This window comes from Hyla sarda, chromosome 2 (assembly GCF_029499605.1).
Source record: "Hyla sarda isolate aHylSar1 chromosome 2, aHylSar1.hap1, whole genome shotgun sequence".
Lineage (NCBI taxonomy): Eukaryota > Metazoa > Chordata > Amphibia > Anura > Hylidae > Hyla > Hyla sarda.
The window spans coordinates 247,854,584-247,877,051 of record NC_079190.1 but is presented as its reverse complement, the minus strand read 5'-3'; the positions used below and the strand labels follow the sequence as shown (position 1 = coordinate 247,877,051).

At 43.2% G+C, this 22,468-nt stretch overlaps 1 protein-coding gene across 11 annotated transcripts in view; it reads left to right on the top strand.

Moving 5' to 3' along the window:
• Positions 1-22,246, top strand: part of RPH3AL (rabphilin 3A like (without C2 domains)) — a 413,105-nt gene extending 390,859 nt beyond the window's left edge. For all 11 annotated transcript variants that reach the window (XM_056556894.1, XM_056556890.1, XM_056556888.1 and 8 more), the window contains one exon: positions 19,165-22,246. In XM_056556894.1, the coding sequence (XP_056412869.1) occupies positions 19,165-19,199 (35 nt within the window). In that variant the 3' untranslated portion in view covers positions 19,200-22,246. The remainder of the gene's footprint in view (positions 1-19,164) is intronic.
• Positions 22,247-22,468: the final 222 nt, after the last annotated feature.

The following is a 22,468-nucleotide window of genomic DNA, read 5'->3' as shown; positions in this document are numbered from 1 at the left end:
TTTCACTGACTGGCTTGCATCTCTAATGTCTAGGAGAACCAAGAGGCTGCTGACACAGGTTGTTGTTCATGCTGTTTAGATGTTGTGCTCTGAGTACAACATCATTTGGTATGGAGCCACCTGTTGCTATTATACTATTCTTTTTCATATAATAGTCTATGCTAGGGGCGCACGTCATTTTTGTCTTCTTTGTCTTTTAGATGGGCCAAATGGTTCTTATCTGCTGACACATTGTATGTTCCTACATGTTTCTCTATATTACCTCAGCTTGCATGTCTTAGGCTGGGTTCACACTACATAAAATGTAGTGTGTATTTCATTTACCACTCAGATTTTCTGTGAAAATGCAGCTGATATCTGTAAAAATGTGCCCACATTTTTGCAGCAAATCTGGAAATTCCAATTCGTGCTGCAAATTTAATCTTATGTGAACCCAGCCCTATTGTACGCTGTTTAGTCTTAGTCCTAGCAGTCGGCTCCTTGTTGACTGAGTTGCCTTCCCCTCCTCTTGAAAACTAACCATCTAAGCTGTAATCTGATTTTATTTTATAGACCAAGGAAACAGGGTATTGGCTGTCAGGACTAACACAGAATGGAGTCTAGCATCTTGCTGTGTATAATAATACATGCAAGCTGCAGAAGGTGAATTGAAAAATAAATTAGTATACCTAACTGCAGAAAGGTTTTATTCTACACAATACATAGAAAGTACTATTAAAATATGCAGTGGTGCCCATGGTTTTCAACTTTGATGTGCTTTCTATTACAAGATTAACAGAACTTTAATGAAATAAACTCAGTAAAAGAAATAAAGCTACTGTTATGGCTGAGGTGAAGTGGACCCGCTGTATCTGTGTGGATGATGAAATGAGCCGTACCAGGGAGCAGAGTCTAAGGGGCCACTGGTTTTCACCAGAGCCCGCCGCAAAGAGGGATGGACTTGCTGCGGCAGGCGCACCCAGGTCGCTACCCCTGATATAACTCGTCCACACAGGCGGCTGAGGTGAAACGTGGTACTGGAAGGATAAGGCAACACGTAGTCAGGACTGACAGAAGGTCAGGGCAGGAGGCACAGTAGCAATGTCAGGATACGTAGTAATAAGGTCAAATACACGGCAAGGAAAGAAACAAACTGAACGCTCTCTCTAAGGCTGATAAGGCACAAAAGGAACTGCTTGTACTAATAGGGTCATTGGACAGCAAGCAATTAATTACATACTGTCCCTTTAAATTTCACAGAGTCGATGCACGTGCGGCCAAGCAGGAAGTACACAGGGACAAAGAGGAAGGTGAGGAGGGGAGGGCTGAATGCGATCGCGTGATGCGCATTGCAGCATGGGCAGTCTGGGCAGTGGAGGAGTGCGTCCGCGGCCAGCATGTCTGACCGCAGCACAACTCCTAACAGTACCTCCCCTTAGGTCTCCCCCTCTTTTTAGGCCAGAGGAACCTGAGCAACAGATCCCGGTCTAAAATGTTCTCCTCAGGTTCCCGGGACCTCTCCTTAGGACCCAATCAACAAGGTAGTACCGTTTGCCCCTGATGGTTTTGGTGGCGAGTATCTCCTGAACTTCAAACACATCAGAGGCCGCGGTAACAGGGGTAGGAGAGATATTCTTCTGAGAGAAGCGGTTAAGGACCAACGGCTCGAGGAGGGAGACGTTTAAGGAGTTCGGGATGCGCAGAGAAGAAGGGAGAAGTAACTTGTATGCAACCGGATTGATGCGCCGTAGGACTTTAAAAGGTCCCAAGAACCGCAGACCCAATTTGTAACTAGGTTGCTTCAAATGGACATACTTCACAGAGAGCCAAACCTTGTCTCCAGGGGAAAAAACTGGTGGAGATCTCCTCTTCTTGTCAGCCTGGGACTTCATGCAGGAGGATGCGATAGCTAAAGAACGCAGTTTCCTGCCAAATAGATTGAAAGTCCCAAACCAAAACATCAACTGCTGGTACTCCAGAAGAAGAAGGTAGTGGTAGAGGAGGACGAAGATGATGACCGTGAACAATGAAGAATGGAGAGGTACTTGTAGACTCGGAGTCACGATGATTGTAAGAGAACTCAACCCAGGGTAACAGATCGAACCAGTCGTGTTGCCGAACAGAAAAAAAATGGCGAAGATACTCTCCAAGTACTTGGTGTACCCGCTCCACCTGGCCGTTGTTTTATGGATGGTATGCTGATGTAAAGTCCCATTTGACTTTGAGGCTAGAGCAGAGGGCCCGCCAAAACTTGGAAAAACGAACTGAACCCTTCTGTCAGAAACAATGTGAAGCGAAAGTCCATGCAGGCAGAAAATATGTCAGAAAAATTGATCTGCCAACTGAGGAGCAGAAGGAAGTCCAGGTAGAGGTACAAAATGAGCCATCTTTGAGAAGCAATCTACAACCACTCAAATGACCGTGCAACTGGAATAGGACGGCAAATCAGTGATGAAATCCATGGCAATGTGGGGCCATGGAGATTCAGGGATGGGTAAAAGCTGTAAGAGACCCGCCAATTTGCTATGAGGCGTTTTGTCTCGAGCACAAATTGCACAGGAATGGACAAAGTCAGCAACATCGTGCTCCAGGTTAGGCCACCAGTAATGACGGTTAAGGAGCAAAGTACCCCAGAGAAGCACTTTATTCCTGTAACACTCACGTTTCACAAGACAGGAACCCCGATGGATGTGGATCCGCTGGACCTGTGTGGCAGATGACTCGGACCGTACCAGAAAGCGGAATCTAAGGTGCCGCTGGTTTTCACCAGAGCCTGCCACAAAGCGGGGTGGACTTGCTGTGGCAGGCGGCACCCAGGTCCCTACCCCTGGCACAGCTCGACCACACAGACGGCAGAGGAGATGTGAGGCACAGGAGGGATAAGGCAGCTCATAGTCAGGATAGCAGAAAGTGAGGGCAAGCGGCACAGTAGCGTAGTCGGGAACGTAGCAAATTGTCAGTAGGCAGGCAGCAAGGAGCAAGGTCAGGTCACGGAGCGAAGGATCAGATACATAGCAAGGCGATAACAGGAATGCTTTCTCTCATGCTCAAGGCAACAAAGATCTGGCAGGGAAGTGAGGAGGGTGGAGGAATTTATCAATGAGCCACAGGGGAATTACACTAATGAGTGCACTGGCCCTTTAAATCTTAAAGCTCCGGTGAAGAGAGGTGGGGGCAGGAGAAACACCCGGTGAGTGACAGACTGGGGCTTGCATGTGGGCTCCAGCCCTTTTGGCAGCAGCAGGAAACGGGACCATGCACTCACGGCCAGCGTGTGCCACTGGAGCGCATAACGTAACAGTATCCCCCCCTTTGGTCTCCCCCTCCTTTTACGAGTCAGAAAACTCCTGAGAAGGTCAAGGTCCAGGATATTTTCCTCAGGCTCCCAAGATCTCTCCTCAGGACCGTAACCCTCCCAGTCGACCCAAATTTTTTTTTACCTCTCACAGTTTTAACTTTGAAGATTTCAGAAGAGCTGGAGACAGGTGTAGGGACAAGATTCTTCGGAGAAAAACGGTTTAGGACAAGAGGCTTGAGGAGAGAGACGTGGAAGGAATCGGGAATACGTAAAGTAGCAGGTAGATGGAGTTTGTAGTAGACCGAATTGATTTTTTTTTTTTGAATCTGGAAGGGACCAAGGTTGAGAGGACCGAGCTTGTAACAAGGGATCTTGAAGTGGTTGTGCTTGGATGAAAGCTACACCATGTCACCAGGAGAGTTAGACGAAGGAGGTCTTCTATTTTTATCCGCTTGCACCTTCATGCGTGAAGAAGCCTGGGATAACTACTGTCGGGTCTGTTGCCAGATGGTAGAGAAGTCATAGACCAGCTCATCAACAGCAGTTGAGTGATCCATCCTTTTTCCCTACAAAGAAGAAACCTGCTCCAGCTGGAGAAGAGGACTTATAGATAAATCCCTTTTGGAGATTCTCCTGGATATACTCAGCCATGGCTTTGGTCTTGGGAACCAATAGAGGGTATATCCTTCCAAGAGGAGGAGTGGTACCAGGCAGAAGATCAATAGGGCAGTCGTAAGGACAATGTGAAGGTAGAGACTCAGCCTGTTTCTTGCAGAAAATGTCAGAGAAATCTTGGTAAGGTGGCGTCAGGCCAGGTAAAGGAGGAGGACGAGAAACAATTTTATACTGAACTGATTGGAGGCGAAGATTTTGAAAGAATTGTCCCCAGCTAATAATCTCTCCAGTTCTCCAATCCAGTTGTGGAGAATGGCGCTGCAGCCAAGGAAGGCCAAGAAGAATCTATGAAGTACAGTGTGGCAGAACATAGAATTCAATCTTTTCTTTGTGCAATACTCCCACTTGCATGACAATAGATTCAGTACGGAAGTGAACCTTACAGTCCAGATTTTGTCCATTAACAGAGGAGATGAACAAGGGCTTGGCAAGCCGAGTAAAAATGCTGTAGCACTGAAGGAAGACTTGGCTGAGGAGAAGACTTGTACAGAAATAGTTAAGCGTGGAGAGGTGGTATTCACACCCAGGGACGCCTCTCCCACAAACCCTAGGTGCGAGCATTTCCCAGACACTGTGGGTGAGCTGTACAGTCCTTGATGAAATGCTCCGGGCTAGCACAATACAAGGACAAATTCTGACTACGTCGTCGTGACCTCTCCTGTTGCGTAAGAGAGAATGATCCACCCGCACGGCCTCTTCAACAAGAGGCGCAGGAAACTGAAGAGTTGGATGTTGAAACACAGGTGCCAGGCAAAGGTATCTCCGTGTTCGGACAGGTTCCCTCTCTAAGCGCAGTTCTTCCTGTCTCTCAGCAAAACGCACATCAATCCGTGTGGCCAAGTGGATAAATTCAGTCAAAGAAGGAGGATCACGTGCTGGAGGGCATCTTTAATCCTGCTTGACAGTCCTTTTTGGAATGTGGCACACAAGGCCTCATCATACCATGGAAGTTCAGAGGCACAAGTGCGGAATTGAACTGCGTAGTCATCAACGGAAGAATTCCCTTGACAGACGTTCAGCAACGCCATCTCAGCAGAAGAGGCACGTGCAGGTTCCTCAAAGACACTGCGAAATTCTGCCAAGAAGGCCGATGAATTGGAGGATACCGGATCACCATGGTTCTAAAGGGGTGTAGCCCAAGCCAGGGCTTTTCCGGACACTAGACTAATGACAAAGGCCACCTTCGCACGTTCTGTTGGAAACAGTTCAGACATGAGCTCCAAGTGCATGGAGCACTGTGTAACGAAGCCTCTGCATGACTTGGAATCCCCATCATACTTAGAATGTAAAGGCAGATGTGGCTGGGAGCCAGAAGACACTGCAGGAGAGTGGGCCAGGTTGCAGTACCTGTTGGTGTTGTAAGGCCAAAAGCTGTTGCATCATAGCTGAAAGTTGAGAAAGTGGCTGCACCTGTTGGGCCAACTGCTGCGACTGACATACCACAACGGAGGGAAGATCCGCGACTTAAGGCAGAGGTACCTCAGTGAGATCCATGGCTGGATCACTCACATTTCAGAAGACAGGAAGATCCTAGTGGATGTGGATCTGCTGGACCTGTGTGGCAGATGACTCGGACCGTACCAGGGAGCAGAGTCTAAGGTGCCGCTGCTTTTCACCAGAGCCCGCCGCAAAGTGGGATGGACTTGCTGCTGCAGGCGGCACCCTGGTCGCTACCCCTGCCACGGCTTGACCACACAGGTGGCTGAGGAGATGCGAGGCACAGGAGGGATAAGGCAGCTCGTAGTCAGGATAGCAGAAGGTCAGGGCAGGCGTCACAATAGTGTAGTCAGGTCACGGAGCAAAGGATCAGATAACACAGCACGGCAATAACAGGAATGCTTTCTCTCAGGCTCAAGGCAACAAAGATCTGGCAAGGAAGTGAGGAGGGTGGAGGAATTTATCAATGAGCCACAGGTGAATTACACTAATGAGGAGCGCACTGGCCCTTTAAATCTTAAAGCTCCAGCGCACGCGCCCTAGGGGACTGGGACACATGTGCCGGAGCAGAGAGGCAGGGGTAGGAGAAACACCTGGGGAGTGATTGACTGGGGCTTGCATGTGGGCACGTACCGTGATGCGAGTCCCAGCCCCGTCGGCAGCAGCAGGTAACGAAACCATGCGCTCACGGCCAGCGTGTGTGGCCGGAGAGCATAATGTAACAATTCCTAAGGCAAGTTGGTACAAAAGTCTTCCCAGGGGGATCTTGCTGAAGATTTACCGATGCTGCTGAAACCAAATGATCTGGAGGCACAATATGACGAGGTAAAGATTCCTGTCCCACCACATCGGAAGCTCGAGAGAGAGAGAGGGCATCCGCTCTGATGTTCTTGTGTGCAGATCGAAAATGAATTAGAAAATTAAACAGGGAGAAGAAAAGTGACCACCTGGCCTGCTGGGGGTTCAGACATTGAGCGGACTGTAAAGAAGATTGTTATGGTCCATATAGATATTGATAGGATGAGATGCCCCCTCTAACAAGTGACGCCATTCTTCCAGAGCAAGCTTAATGGCCAAGAGTTCCCGATCACCGATGGTGTAATTGTTTTAGAAAAGGAGGATTTCTGAGTCAAGACTGCTCCGGCTCGTACAGAAGAGGCATCCACTTCGAGGCAGAACGGCTTATCCAGGTCTGGTCTTCTCAGAACAGGTTTGGAGGCAAAAGCTTCAAACCAGAAAAAGCTTCTTACTCTGTAGGCGGCCAGGACTTGGGATTGGTGCCTTTCTTAGTAAAAGCCACAATAGGAGCTACCAGGGTGGAGACATGCGGCATTAACTGTCGATAATAGTTGGTAAAGCCTAGGAATCATTGAATAGCCCCCAGACCAGTAGGTCATGGCCAAGTTAAGGCCGAAGACAACTTCTAAGCATACATTCGAAGGCCTTGGTTAGAGGCAGTGTAGCCAAAGAATGGCAGAGACGACTTCTCGAAGAGACATTTCTCGAGCTTGACATAGAGGCAATTGCTCTGAAGGCATCTCAGGACCAGACGCACATGAGTGCGATGAGCTTCCAAGTTCAGTGAGAAGATCAAGATGTCGTCCAGATACACCACAACACAAGTGTAAAGGAGATCTTGGCAAATGTCATTGACAAATTGTTGAAAAACGTCCGGGGCGTTACAGAGAGCAAACGGCATCACAAGGTACTCATAATGCCCATCAGGGGTATTAAAAGCCATCTTCCACACGTCTCCCTCCCCAATTCTAATAAGGTTACATACCCCTCGCAAGTCCAACTTGGTGAAAATCTTGGCTCCCCGTAGGTGATCAAATGGATCAGAGATCAGTGGAAGGGGGTACCGGTTCTTGATGGTGATCTTATTAAGTCCCCGGTAATCAATGGAGGGACGGAGTGAACCCCCCTTTTTCTCTACAAAGAAAAAAACTGCTTCGGCTGGAGATTTAGACTTCCGAATGAAGCCCTTCTGTAGATTCTCACTGATGTATTCAGACATGGCCTTTGTCTCAGGAGCCGACAAAGGATAGATTCTTCCCCGAGGGGGTGAAGAACCTGGCAGAAGATCAATTGGACAATGGTAGGGCCGATGAGGAGGAAGACTCTCTGCTTGCTTCTCCCAAAACACGTCAGTGAAGTCTTGATACCAGGTAGGCAGACCCGGCAGAGAGGGACAAGGAATAGGATGCTTCAGTTGAATTGTTACCAGACAGCGGTTCCGGCAATCCTGACCCCAATGGGAGACTTCTCCAGAGCGCCAATCAAGAACCGGGGCATAGTGTTGCAGCGATGGCAGACCGAGGAGAACTGAGGAAGAACAGTGAGGAAGCACATAGAACTTGATCAACTCCTTGTGCATAGCGCCCACTTGCATCTTCAGAGGTTCAGTGATAAACTTCACCACGGAATTCAGGCACTCTCTGTTGATAGTAGAGATGTACAGAGGCCTTGCGAGCAGTAAGACTGGTAGATAATATTTATGGACCAGTGAGGCATCCACGAAGTTCCCTGCAGAACCAGAGTTCACAAAAGCAGAAACAAGGAACAAGGAGAAGAGCCGGAGAGGCATGTATAAGCGAGAAAAGGGAGTATTCACACCTAGGGACGCCTCTCCCACATGCCCTAGGTGCATGCTTTTCCCGGTCGCTGAGGCCAAAGAGGGCAGTTATTGCGAAAATGCTCCGGCTTCACCTCTTCCCGACAGCGTGACCTCTCTTGTGGAGACAGGTGAGCTCGATCCACTTGCATGGGCTCTTCTGAAGAAGGCAAATAAGTAGGCAGAGGTGGTCGCTGAAACACCGGAGCCAAACGGGGAAGACGACATGGACAGGCAGGTTCACGTTCTTGATGGAGCTCCTCTTGCATCTCAGCAAAACGCACATCTATGCAGGTAGCCAGCAGAATCAATTCAGACAGAGAAGATGGTTGGTCCCATGTGGCCAGGGCATCCTTTTCTCTCCTAGAAAGTCCCTTCTTGAAGGTGGCACACAGGGACGCATCATTCCAGTTCAATTCAGAAGCTAGAGTACGGAATTGGACCGCGTAGTTGCCAACGGAGGAATCCCCTTGATGGATATTGAGAAGAACGTGTTGGCTCTCCGAAGACACTGCGGAATTCCGCCAGGAAAGCTTGCAGATTGGTCATCACAGGATCACGTTTGTCCCAGAGAGGAGTAGCCCAGGCCAGAGCCTTACCAGAAAGAAGGCTCACCATAAAAGCCACTTTAGCACGTTCAGATGGGAACTGATCAGACATGAGTTACAGATACATGGAGCACTGGGTAACAAAGCCTCTGCACAATTTAGGGTCCCCTTAAAACTTGGTGGGCAGAGACAGGTAAAGCTTGGGACCAAGGGATGCCCCGGAAGTTGCTGTCCCCGAAGAAGCTGCTGGAGCAGGTTGCCACAGTTGCTGCTGCTGCTGTATGGTGAGGAGCTGTTGCATCATGGTGGACAGCTGATTCAGTTGCTGAGCATCTTGAGCCAGCTGTTGCGACTGCTGAGCCACAATTGAGGAGAGATCCTCGACACTAGGCAGTGGCACCTTGGCGGGATCGATGGCCAGATCTTACTGTTACGGCTGAGGTGAAGTGGATCCGCTTTACCTGTGTGGATGATGACTTGGGCCATACCAGGGAGCGGAGTCTAAGGTGTTGCTGGTTTTTACCAGAGCCCGCTGCAAAGCGGGATACCCATGATATGACTCGTCCACACAGGTGGCCAAGGAGAAACATGGTACTAAATGGATAAGGCAACACGTAGTCAGGACTGGCAGGAGGTCAGAGCAGGTGGCACAGTAGCAAGGTCAGGGTACGTAACAATAAGGTCAGATACAAGGCAAGGCAAGTAATGAATTTAATGCTTTTTCTTAGGCTGATAAGGCACAAAGATCTGGCAAGGGTCAAAAGGAAGTGCTTGTACTTGTAGGGTCATGAGACAGCAAGAACCAATTCATTACATACTGTCCCTTTAAATTTTACATTGCCTGCGCGTGGTACTGGAAGGATAAGGCAACACGTAGTCAGGACTGGCAGGAGGTCAGGGCAGGCGGCACAGTAGCAAGTTCAGGATACGTAGCAATAAGGTCAGAAACACGGAAAGGCAAGACACAAACTGAACGCTTTCTCTTAGGCTGATAAGGCACAAAGATACGTTAAGGGTCAAAAGGACGTGCTTGTACTTATAGGGTCATGGGAAAGCAAAAACCAATTAATTACATGCTGTACCTTTAAATTTCACAGAAACGGCACGCACGTGCCTAGGGGATGAAGAGGAAGGTGAGGAGTGGAGGGCTAAATGCAATCGCATCGTGTGATGCGCATCACAGCAGAGGCAGTACAGGCAGTGGAGGAGGAGTGCGTCCGCAGCCAGCATGTCTGACCACGGTGCGACTCCTAACAGCTACTTTATTTCTAATTTCATCACCTGTGCAGCAGTATAGCAGACTAAGACTGTCTCTAAAGAGATTTACACATCTTCAGATGTGAGGATGAAGAAAAGAGATCTAACAAGAATAAATTGATTCATTTTAAAATGCATATGAAATTTCCCCCTAGTAATTTCATGAGGCGAGAGATTCAGAATTGGATATATGCATAGAAATAGTTGTAAATCTCTGTTCTTAGGGATTCTGTCACATTTTGCATGCGGCTTTAATTCATTCAAGGATCTCTGAGTTTTATAATTTGAAGAACCAGCCAGTTATATATTTTCATAGAAGTAAAAACATGCAGCTGAATGAATAAATTGGCCGCTGCAAATGAGTTTCATACAGAGTTTCTTGCTAACACCCACAGTTACCCTCATCATATCTGTGCTCTTCCTATAAATGCATGGGGTTTGTTTCTGTGTCTTTTGTTTGATTTATTTATTTATTTATTTATTTAGTGATTTAAAATTAATTTAGTTATTTTTTAATCCCTGTAGCTAGATTGATCATAGAAATCGATTTTCTGTGTGAACAACCCTTCCATTTATCTGTGCTGACTGCCCAATGATTATCTGGACTGCAGACTGATTAATGAATATAATCACTAAAACATGCAGCTGATTGTTTTTGTTCTCATGCTGGTGGTATACTACAGTACACTGTCAAGAAACACAAATGAAAATGCAACAGTACAAATGTGATATAAACACCCGTTCCTCCTAATTATGGCAAGAATATCTTCTATAAGGTTATCCTTATTGTAGGCTAGGGGATGTACAGCTATACATGTAAAAACTACATGGCAGACATGTATTAAAGATTTTACCTTGTTTTGTGTTTACATTTTTGCGCAAAATTTTGCGCATGCTGTTTTTTCGCGTCTTTTTTTGCGTACATTGCGCAATGACCATATTTTAAACACAAATATAAGCCATCTTGGACTGCACGTAGCAAGATGCTCTAAATCATCGATTTCATTTTTCAAAGAGTGCAGGTATTAGGAGATTATTATATTTACCTGCAATTTATGAAACTCATTGCGCTTGATTGATAAATTTAGTGCATCTGCGCATAATTTAGAATTCTGCAAAAGGGGTAAACTGCTTCTCCCATACACAAATAATGATACATGTCCCCCATGTGTATATGAATGTTCCAGCATCACTTCCAAAAGGCTGGAGATATTTCGATGAAACTTACGTGTTACATGCACACCTGTTAATTATATGACAACTAAAAATATAGGATAGTTAAATCAATACTAACCCATCCCTATTTAGGGGGATCAGGGCTTTTGTCTAAATTCCCATGCAAGTCTCAGGTGCCTTACTTCACAAGTTCCTCTCTACATCTCTTGTGTGTGTGTTGGTCCAGCTTGCCAGTCATGTCATTTCTATTTTTGGCCTTTTATTTGTTGTTTGGTTTAAGGCCCAATACACCCACATCACAGGTCCTTCAGCCCTTCGCCTTACTTCAAAAGCTCAGCATTTCCGGGTGCATGAGGACAGGATATGAGTTCAAGATTTGAGGGCGAGATATGAGGATGGAATATTAGGTGGGATGTGAAGGCAGAGGACAGATATGAGGAAAAGAGCGTCATTTTTGCTTTTCCTCTCCTACAAAGGTTTTTGGATAGAAAGACTGGGCAACGCTTGGTATTCTTCTAGTAAATCAATAAAATAAATGAGTTCTTGAAAATCCTTTTCACTAGTATTGTACTGTAAATTTGCGTTGGCGACATGAGGAGACCATATAGTGGCTGAATGACACAGCCTGGAGGGGATGGCAGCATGAGGAGACCATATAGTGGCTGGATGACACAGCTTGGATGAAGCTGAAGCATGAGGACACCATATAGTGTCTGAATGGCACAACCTGGATATGGCAGCAGATGAGGAGACAATGGGGCCTCGCAATCTCTAATAATAAAAGATGAAATTTGAAATTTCAATTGAAGATGTATGGTACCTAGTGCTATCATAAACATATATAGGTCAGGCTCAGCAGCATCACTAAACCATGTAGTTGCTATATGACACATACAGGAGCAGGCAGCAGCATGAGTAAACAAGAGGGATTCACAACCCCTAACATTAAAAGGTGAATGTTGAAATCTCTATTAAAGATGCATGTTAGCTAGAGCTACCATCCAAAAATGTAAGGTCCAAGCCCAGAAGCATCAATAAGCCAAGTAGTTCCTGAAACACACAGTCAGGAGCAGGCATCAGCAATACACGAGAGGGTTTCATAACCCCTTGCATTGAACGATCAATGTTGAAATTTCTATTAAGCATGTATTTAGCTCGTGCAAACATCCAAAATTTTAAGGCCCAAGTCCAGAAGCATCAATAAGCCAAGTAATTCCTGAAAGACACAGGAACAGTCAGGAGCAGGCATCAGCAGTACACCAGAGGGTTGGATAACCCCTTACATTGAAAGATCAATCTTGAAATCTCAATTAAGCATTTATGTTAGCTAGTGCTACCAGAACATATTTGGAGTTAATACCCCTGTCCCAGTAGCATCAGAAAACGATATATTGGCTGAATGACACAGCCTGGAGGTGGGGAAAGCATAGGGAGCGCATGTAGTGTCTGAATGGTACAGCCAGAAGGTGGCTTGAAGCATGAGGAGACCATTGAAATACAAGAATTTTAAATAGAAATCTAAGATTTTGAAATTGAAATTGAGGATTTTGAAATGGAACTTTTAACTCCCAAGTTTTAGTGGCCCGGGCCCCGGCGTGTGGGTACAAAGGACCTAATCTAACAAGGAGTCACACGTCAGCACGATGACAGAGCCTGAAGATGGCATCAGTAGGAGGAGACAATATAGTGTCTTAATGGCACAGCCTGGAGTTGTCTGAAGCATGAGAAGACCTCAGAGCTTCACAAACATTGTCAGAATACCACCTGACATTCAAAATAATAAAATGATAGATACGTTCTCTGAACAAATTGATCCTTCATTAGATGACAATATCAATATTGTGTGTTTTAGTGACATTAGCTCATTGGAGGAACAGGAAAACATGATACAACTTAATTCTGCAATTGAAGAACCACAACAAAGAATGAACAACTTAAAGCCTACTGGAACTGATGAACTTCAAAATGGTAAATCTACCACCTGGGATAGTTAGTCAATTCCAACAGCCGGTGGTCAGTATCCACAGTTCCTTGTTTCTGCTAGTCCTTGGCAATATTCCTTTTATTACTGGTCTGGTTTCAACATGGCAATAATGCTAGGAGAGTAACTCAAGGATAGCCACATGTTTCCTACAATACACAGTCAATATATGGAGACCATATAGTGGCTGAATGACACAGCAAGAAGGTGACTGAAGCTTGAGGAGACCATATAGTGTCTGAATGACACAGCCTGGAGTTGGCGGCAGATGAGGAGGCAAAAGGGCCTCAGAATAAAAGAGGAATTTTGAAATTTCCATTGAAGATGTATGGTACCTAGTGCTACCATAAACATATATAGGTAATGTCCTATGCCCAACAGCATCACTAAACCATGTAGTGGCTGAATGACACAGACAGGAGCAGTCAGCAGCAGGAGTGCACAAGAGGGTTTCATAACCCCTAAGATTGAAAGATCAATGTTGAAATCTCAATTAAGCATGTATGAAAGCTAGTGCTAACATCCAAAAATTTAAGACCCAAACCCAGCAGCATCAGTAAGCCAAGTAGTTCCTGAAACACACAGCCTGGAGCAGGCATCAGCATGAGTTTACAAGAGGGCTTCACAGCCCCTAACATTATGTTAATGTTGAAATCTGTATAGAAGATGTATGTTAGCTAGTGCTAACATAAAAAAATTTTAGGCATAGGCCCAGCAGCATCACTAAACCATATAGTTACTGAAACACACAGCCTGGATCAGGCAGCAGCACAAGTACACAAGAAGCCTTAATAACCCCTAACATTAAAAGGTGAATATTGAAATGTGTATAGAACATGTATGTTAGCTAGTGCTAACATCCCAAAAAATTTGACACAGGCCCAGCAGCATCAGTAAGCCAAGTAGTTCCTGAAACACACAGCCACGATCAGGCAGCAGAATGTGTACATAAGAGGGCTTCACAACACCTAACATTAAAAGATCAATGTTGAAATCTTTATTGAGCATGTATGTTTTCTAGTGCTACCATAAAACATTTTAGTTAATATCCAAGACAGTCCCAGCAGCATCAGAAAACAATATATTGGCTGAATGACACAGCCTGGAGGTGGGGAAAGCATAATGAGCCCATATAGTGTCATAATCGCACAGCCTGGAGGTGGCTGAAGCATGAGGATACCATATAGTGGCTGAATAGCACAGCCTGGAGGTGGCATCAGGAGTCCTGAAAGTGACCCTAATGCAAGGAATTTCTGAAACTGGGGACCAGCACCTGAATTATGTTTTGCAGTATCAATGGCAGCACAATGAGAGAGCCTGTAGGTGGTAGCATCAGCATGAGGAGACCATAGAGCAGCACAATTATAGAGCCTGGAGGGGGCAGAATCAGCATGATGAGACCGTACAACAGCACAATTAGAGAGCCTGGAGGTGGCAGCATCAGCATGAGGAGACCATATGGAGGCAAATGACAGTGCCTGGAGGTGGTAGCATCAGCATGAGGAGACCATATGGAGGCACAATGACAGAGCATGGAGGTGGTAGAATTAGCATGAGGAGACCATATGGAGGCACAATGACAGAGCATGGAGGTGGTAGAATTAGCATGAGGAGACCATAGAGCAGCAGAATGAGAGAGCCTGAAGGTTGCAGCATCAGCATGAGGAGACCATATTGCGGCACAATGACAGAGCCTGGAGGTGGTAGCAATAGTATGAGGAGACCATAGAGCAGCACAATGATAGAGCCTGGAGGTGGCAGCAGAAGCATGAGGGCCACGCCAACTGAGGGTTGAGTGTGAGGAACCCAACGACTGTTGACTGGGGGTGTGGGATGTCACTTGAGATAAAGTGGATGACTGAGTGAACCGATCAGTCACGGTTGCTGGTCGCAACACGACTACTAGCTGACACCGGGAGCTCAGACCTCTCGATGCGACGCCAGCTGGTACACACCCCTACTCTGCTGCGACCTCTGCCTGCGCCTGATGAATTTAGGCCTCTGCCACTCCTCTGTGCATGTCCTGGCAATACTCTTCCTGGCATACTTATTGCGTATATGAGGGGAGTACAATACTCTTCACTACACTTAAAACAGTATTTGTCTAGAACAGCAGCAGGTGTGTACTATTGGCTGGCCTTTCACAGTATCTAGGCCCTTGACAGATTAACAAGTACATATTGGTACACTACTTTGATGTACGTATGCGGTATGCACTGATGAGGGCAGAAAAATGCACTACAATACGCATTAAAAACTCTGTATTTTTGTAAAACACCAGCCGGTGAGTACAATTGCTTGGACTTTCACAGTATATAGGCCCTTGACAGATTAACAGGTACAATATGGTGCACTACTTAGATGTAGGTATGTGGTATGCACATATGAGGGCAAAAAAAATGTGCTACAATACACTTGGAAAATGTATTTTCATAAAACAGCCAGTGATTACTTTTCCCTGGCCTTTCACTGTATGTAGGCTTGTTACAGATTAACAGGTACAAAAAAGTGCACTACTTAGATGTAGGTATGTGGTATGCACATATGAGGGCAAAAAATGCGATACAGTACACTTGGAAAACTTATTTTCATAAAACACCAGCCGGTGATTACTTTTGCCTGGACGTTTCCAGTATCTAGACTTGTTACAGATTTACAGATACAAAATAGTAGACTGCTTTGATGTAGGTATGTGGTATGAACTTATGAGGACAAAAAAATGCACTACAGTCCGCTGAAAAAAGGTATTTTTGCACAGCAGCAGAACACAACAGTGCAGCACCACAAAAAAAAAACTAAAAAACTAAATTGCACTCTGTTACAGAGTATTAAGAATGGTGTGAACTGCTGTTTTTTATACGTCTACAGACTAGTATAAGCAGCAGATGATTTCTTGTGGAAAAAATACACTGAATTGTGCTGAAAAATAACTCCTGCCTCCTCTGATACGGTTCATGAAGTTCTCTGATAAAATGCTGAATAAAGTGACTGGGAGATTAATGGCTACCGTAAAAATCGTTCTCAGTGAGAACAAGCAAAGCACTGCATTGCTCTCTGTCCACAATGCTGATGTGACTAGCAGTTGGAAGTGGAACGCTGCCGTATAATAAATTCAGTGTCTCTGTGTAACACACACAGACACGCAGCCGTCCTCTCTCTGCATGGCATGAAATGAGCAGCCGCAAAATGGCTGCCAATTATTTAAGGCTGTGACATCATAGAGGTCAATGAATGCTGATAGGCTGCATCCTGCATGTGATTCAGGGTCATCACGCCTACCTCCCTTCCCGCCTTGCCTTCCCGCCTTCCCAGCATCCCCTGCCCCATGTACTGACATGTGGATCTGCCATTTTAGGTGTCCTGGTGCCTGGAACACTGTAAAATGAAGTTTAATGAAGCTATTCGCACAATAGAAGCGCGGCGATATTCGCATTCGTTGCGAATCAAATAAATCCTGAAATTCGTTACAAATTCGGGTTCGTCTGCTTCGATTTGCTCATCTCTAGTACAGACATTTTAGAAATTTTTGATTGTATAAAGGTGTTAACTATAATACAGGTTGAAGTGTAATATGCAGTTGAGGATTGGACTCTTTCTGACGCAATGTAGTAAATATATTGATGATACAGTATCTCTCATAAGTGAGTACACCCCTCACACAAAATATTGACGCTTTGGGCCCACTTTGGACATTTTCACCTAGAGGTGTACTCACTTTTGTTGCCTTTTTCATTACACACTTCTAAAAATGTGGAACTGGAGAACTTGATGTTTATCCTCTCTTATCTACTTTTCATAAGGTAGTCATCAAAACAAATACAGGGATTCCAAAAGAAATGTAAGGATGGCACTCACCAATCTTCTGATATATAATCGTTGCTCTTTATTATCAAACTGTACAAAGTGCAGGGTGCAGCTGGATCCGCAGCGAGCGGCAGCGCCGGGACCTATCTCCAGACCGGTGAAAAACAAATACAGGACTGGTGTTACAGTCTTAAGTATTTACTTCTTGAGACTTTATATATTGTTACATGAAGTCCTTCATTGGGATCTGTCTCTTGTTTTACCATTATTTTGGTATATTTACATATCCTTTTCACAACTTTGGATCTTAGGATACCCCTAGGGTAAACACCCTAATATTATTGCAGTGATCAATTCATTGTGATTCTGTATAGTTTTTTCATATTTTTTTTTATGGAATAGTTTTGCATCTTTTAATGTATATCTAATAAACATTAAGTTTTAGGGTAGAGCCTGTTGTTTCAGTAATAACTGTTTATTACAACAAAGCATCACAGATCATTTACCTGTCGGTGATTTCTTTGTAACATGTCTGCCTAATATTCCACTGCCATATCGTATGAATACAGGTGCAATGAGCTGAGTTCTGTTGTGCTCTTCTTTGGAGTTCTCATGCTGTAGAGTTATTTTAGCAGTCCCTGTGCATATCTTTGGCATGGTGATAAAGTTTGATCTCTGAAAAACAAACAGCAGTTCAAAAGGGTTAAAATAGTTTTACTGCTTATTGCACATCTGCATTTAACCTGTTAAGGACCAAGGGCGTGAACTTACGCCCCTAGTCCCGCTCCCGTGATATAACGCGGGGTTACACGGTAACCCCGCATCATATCACGGCGGGCCCGGCGTCATAGTGAAGCTCAAAGCTGAGCCGCATGGCTAAAAGTGAAAGTAAAAGTGCCCGGATAGCTCAGGGAGCTGTTCGGGATCGGCGCGGTATAATCCCAGCATCCCGAACAGCTGTACTTCAGGAGGAAAGAGAAGGAGAATGCATTGACCGCTCACCCAGAAATCACACACCTTCTGTGCGCGGATCCACCAGTCCCGCCTCCGGCTTCAAATAGCAGATAAAACGAAATTATTGTCCAGCACCAGGATGTGGATAAAAACGGGTTTCTTTATTCAATGACTCTATGACTAAGCGCGAAAGCGTGAAACGCGTTAGAGATTTCATGTATGTAGCTGTCTTCATTGAATAAAGAAACCCGTTTTTATCCACATCCTGGTGCTGGACAATAATTTCGTTTTATCTGCTATTTGAAGCCGGAGGCGGGACTGGTGGATCCGCGCACAGAAGGTGAAGATTTTTACTTCAGGAGGAAGGTCTCTTACCTTCCTTCCTGCAGTCCGATCGCCGAATGAATGCTTCAAGCCTGAGATCCAGGCTTGAGCATTCAATCGCCGAAAACACTGATTGATGCATTCCTATAGAGATGCATCAATCAGTGGTAAAGATCAGTACATGCAATGTTATAGCCCCCCCTGGGGGCTATAATATGGCATAAGAAAAGTGTAAAAAAAATCATTAACCCTTTCAATTATCCCTTCCCCTAATAAAAGTTTGAATCACCTGGCATTTCCAAGAATAAAAAAAAAAACTGTGTAAATAAAAATAAACATATGTGGTATCGCCTCGTGCGGAAATGTCGGAATTATAAAAATATACCGCTTTTTAAACCGCATGTTCAATGGCGTACGCGCAAAAAAATTCCAAAGTCCAAAATAGCGTATTTTTGGTCACTTTTTATATCATGAAAAGATGAATAAAAAGCGATCAAAAAGTCTGATCAATGCAAAATGGTACCAACAAAAACTTCAGATCACAGCGCAAAAAATGAGCCCTCATAGTCCCCTGAACATGGAAAAATAAAAAAGTTATAGGGCTCAGAAAATGACAATTTTAAACGTATACATTTTCCTGCATGTATTCATGATTTTTTTCAGTAGTAATACAAAATCAAACCTATACAAGTAGGGTATCATTTTAACCGTATGGACCTAGAGAATAAAGAAAAATGCATTACGTGGAAACGGAAGCCCCCAAAAGTTACAAAATGGCATTTTATTTTTCAATTTTGTCGCACAATGATTTTTTTCTCCGTTTTGCCGTAGATTTTTGGGTACAATGACTGATGTCATTACAAAGTAGAATTGGTGGCGCAAAAAATACGCCATAATAGAGATTTTTAGGTGCAAAATTGAAAGAGTTATGATTGTGTTCAGAGTGGAGTACTGTGCATACTTTATATTGTTTTTATTTGAGCCTAATGTGCTATGTTTTAAATATCCTTTAAAGAGATCATATTCCGTTTTTTTTTTTTTTGTTTTTTTTTTTTGCTTCATATTTTCAAGATGCAAGCTCTAATGTAATGTTTTTTTTTTTTTTTTCCCCATGAAGGAAAACATCATGGAAGTGAGAATATGCGCCGCTGACCACATAGGAATTAACGAAGTATATGCTTGAATTGAAATAGAAAATTTTGTGAAGGACAAAATTCCAAACTGCAAATTCTGTCATGAATCTGTCATCAAGTGCTAGTCTATAAATGGTGTGTGTTGTGTGAATTATTTTAGCCATTGTTTGAATATTTGCATTTAAGTACTTTAATATAATAAGTGTTTATTAACTAACTATATTATTATGAAAAAAATATTGTTTATGAATGTGTATGTTTAAGAATATTGTGTGTATTGGTTTTTGTGAAAGACTTCAGCTTGTAAAGCTAACTTGTTTAGATAATTGTATGTTTCTGTATTTTCTTTTACTGTTTAAAACCCTCTGAAATAACTGCAGTAATTAAAGGGGTACTCCGGTGGAAAACTTTTTTTTAAATCAACTGGTGCCAGAAAGTTACAGATTTGTAAATGACTTCTATTAAAAAATCTTCACCCATCCACTACTTATTAGCAGCTGTATGCTACAGAGGAAATTATTTTGTTTTTGGATACTTTTTTGTCTTGTCCACAGTGCTCTCTGCTGACACATGATGCCTATATTAGGAACTGTCCAGAACAGGAGAAAATCCCCATAGCAAACCTATGCTGCTCTGGACAGTTCCTGACACGGACAGAGGTGTCAGCAGAGAGCATTGTGGACAACACAAAAACGAAATTCAAAAATAAAAGAATTTCCTCTGTATTATATAAATAGAAGTAATTTAAAAATCTGTTTAACTTCCTGGCACCAGTTCATTTAAAAAAAAAAAGTTTTCCATAGGAGTACCCCTTTAAGACAACTACAGAAATGAGCCACCCAAAACATATTTCTATACACATAATTATATTTCTTTTTTGTTTTTAGTGTAGGGGATCACTAGGGAAACGAAACAGAAAAGCAGACCTTATTCCAGGTTTACAACTGCAGCACATTTATAAATCTGCCTCAGTGGGTCCAGTAGATCTGGTTATCTCTTTTGTTATTGCTGAGCCAGATACATTGTGCTAACTTATTTCCCCTGCATAAAGACAGTAGGAGCAAGACTGCGTTTCTTCCTGACACAATCCTCACACCCTGAACACAAGTAAATACAACTTCACAGGACTAAATATCAGAAAGCTGGTGAAGAACTTGGGTATTGTCAATGGATTTCATTGATAGTGGACACACTATTATTATATTTTATTATGTATATTTCTGGGTGTTAACTTTAAAGGTGCTTGTTTATATTATGCTACTATATTTTAAATATATTTTTGTTTATTTTACTTTAACAATTCAATACTCTCTATTGAGTCCTATATACATATATTACAAAGATATTGAATAGAAAAAAAATAATTTAGCTCACCCCTTTTACTTTTCTGTAGAAATTGAAAATTGCTGTACAGGTACATGAGGACATGGCAGACTGGATCCCATGTAGTAGTAAACGGAAAAATTGAAGGATTTCCTTCAGCATCAATGCCTCTTGTTAAAAACTCATCCGTTACTTGGAATAATTAACAAACACATATATCCAATGTGTACAGCAGGTATATACATTAATTTCATGTGTTTTTAGCCATATAACGGTTCTTAATCGTAGAGACTCTTAGAGATTTGTAGCCCTTCTAAGCTTAGAAACAGGTACAATTGATGAAGTAATGTAAATACCTACTGTGCTCATGGATATATAAATATATATGTGTGTGTGTGTGTGTGTTTAATGGATTTCTAATAAAGGATGCATTTTTAATAAGATTCATTGATGCTGGAGGAAGTCCTTCTTTTCATCTGGTTAGGGAGATATATTCTTTTACTATGTATTTACACTGAAGTATCTTTAAAGCTTGAAGATATATAGCTAAAATACAAAAAACACTTTGTATTATTCAATGTATAAAATGTTAATAAATGGGTTTAACTTTCTATCTGGGAATACAAAAAAAGTAGAAGTAACTTCTGTTCATCGTCTTGCTTAACATACTGTTTTCTGTGATATTTTTGCTAGAATTCTTAAATTCTGTTTGGCTTGTTTCAACTGTGTAATACATCAGATTATATATCTTATATTACAAAATTAATTCAAGAAAAATAAAAATGAAGTACCGGTACTCTACATTTTTAGGTGAGCCAGCACAGCTACAGAGGCAGATAATATCCTCTCAACAAAAAGGTCTACAGGGGCATCTTGACTATGAATAGGAGGTGGAATAGAGTAGATCAGTCACACACAAATTTGACTGCATTTTCCTACACCTAGAGCCAAATATGGTCTTTTTATAGTTCATAACACTTCATAGATTGCTGCCACAAAATACATCTCAGCCATTGGCGAACTTACACTTCAACTCTTCCTTGAACAGTCTTGTTTTAATCTAATCCGGTCTTGTTCTTAACAAAGAAAACCATGCATTCCTTCTTTTTCTGAGAACTATAAGAGAACAGATAGACTGCTGACCTTTTCCAGAAAATGGATATAGTAGGATATTGTCTTACTTAAAAGGAATGTCCCAAGCGGATTTTAGGCTCTCTCAGTTCAACACCAACCTGTTTCTGAGAACAGTAATAGGTTGAAACTGTCTGGTACAATATAATGTAAAAAAAATACATTTGATAGCCTGGAAAACATTAGTAAAGCTACAAGGGAGAGTGGCACGAATAACATTTCAGAGAAAACCCCTACATCCATGACTTCTTACTGGTAACTTCAACATATCATGTGCTGTTATCAAAGTTCTTTTTTTCTACATGATGCTGCCAGAATATACAAGGGCATCATCACTGTCAACCCATTTTTGTCCTGGTTATCAGGTTTGTGGCCACTAAATTGTCCTCTGTTGACCCCTATAACTCTTTTATTTTTCAGTATTTGTGCTGTATGGGGGCTCACTTTTTATCACTTTGTTTTGATGGAACTTTTTGATTGCAGTTTATAATTTTTTTGTGGTATAGGACGTGACCAAAAATAAGTAATTCAGGACGTTGGTATTTTTTTTTTTAATTTACACCATTCACTGTGGGGTTTCATTAACATTATATTTTAATTGTTCGGACATTTCCTTACTCGGTGATAACAAATATGTTTATGTTTATTGACATGTTTTTTTGGGGGGGGGGAAAGGGGGGGGGATATTTACATTTATAAATTTTTTTTTAGCATTGATCAGTGTTATCCGTGCTCAATTTATACAGGCTCCTGAGGCTGCCTGTATACTGCCTGACACTGCCTGAGAGACGATCAGACAGCACGGAGGAGGGTAATTGACCTCTGGCTGTCTTC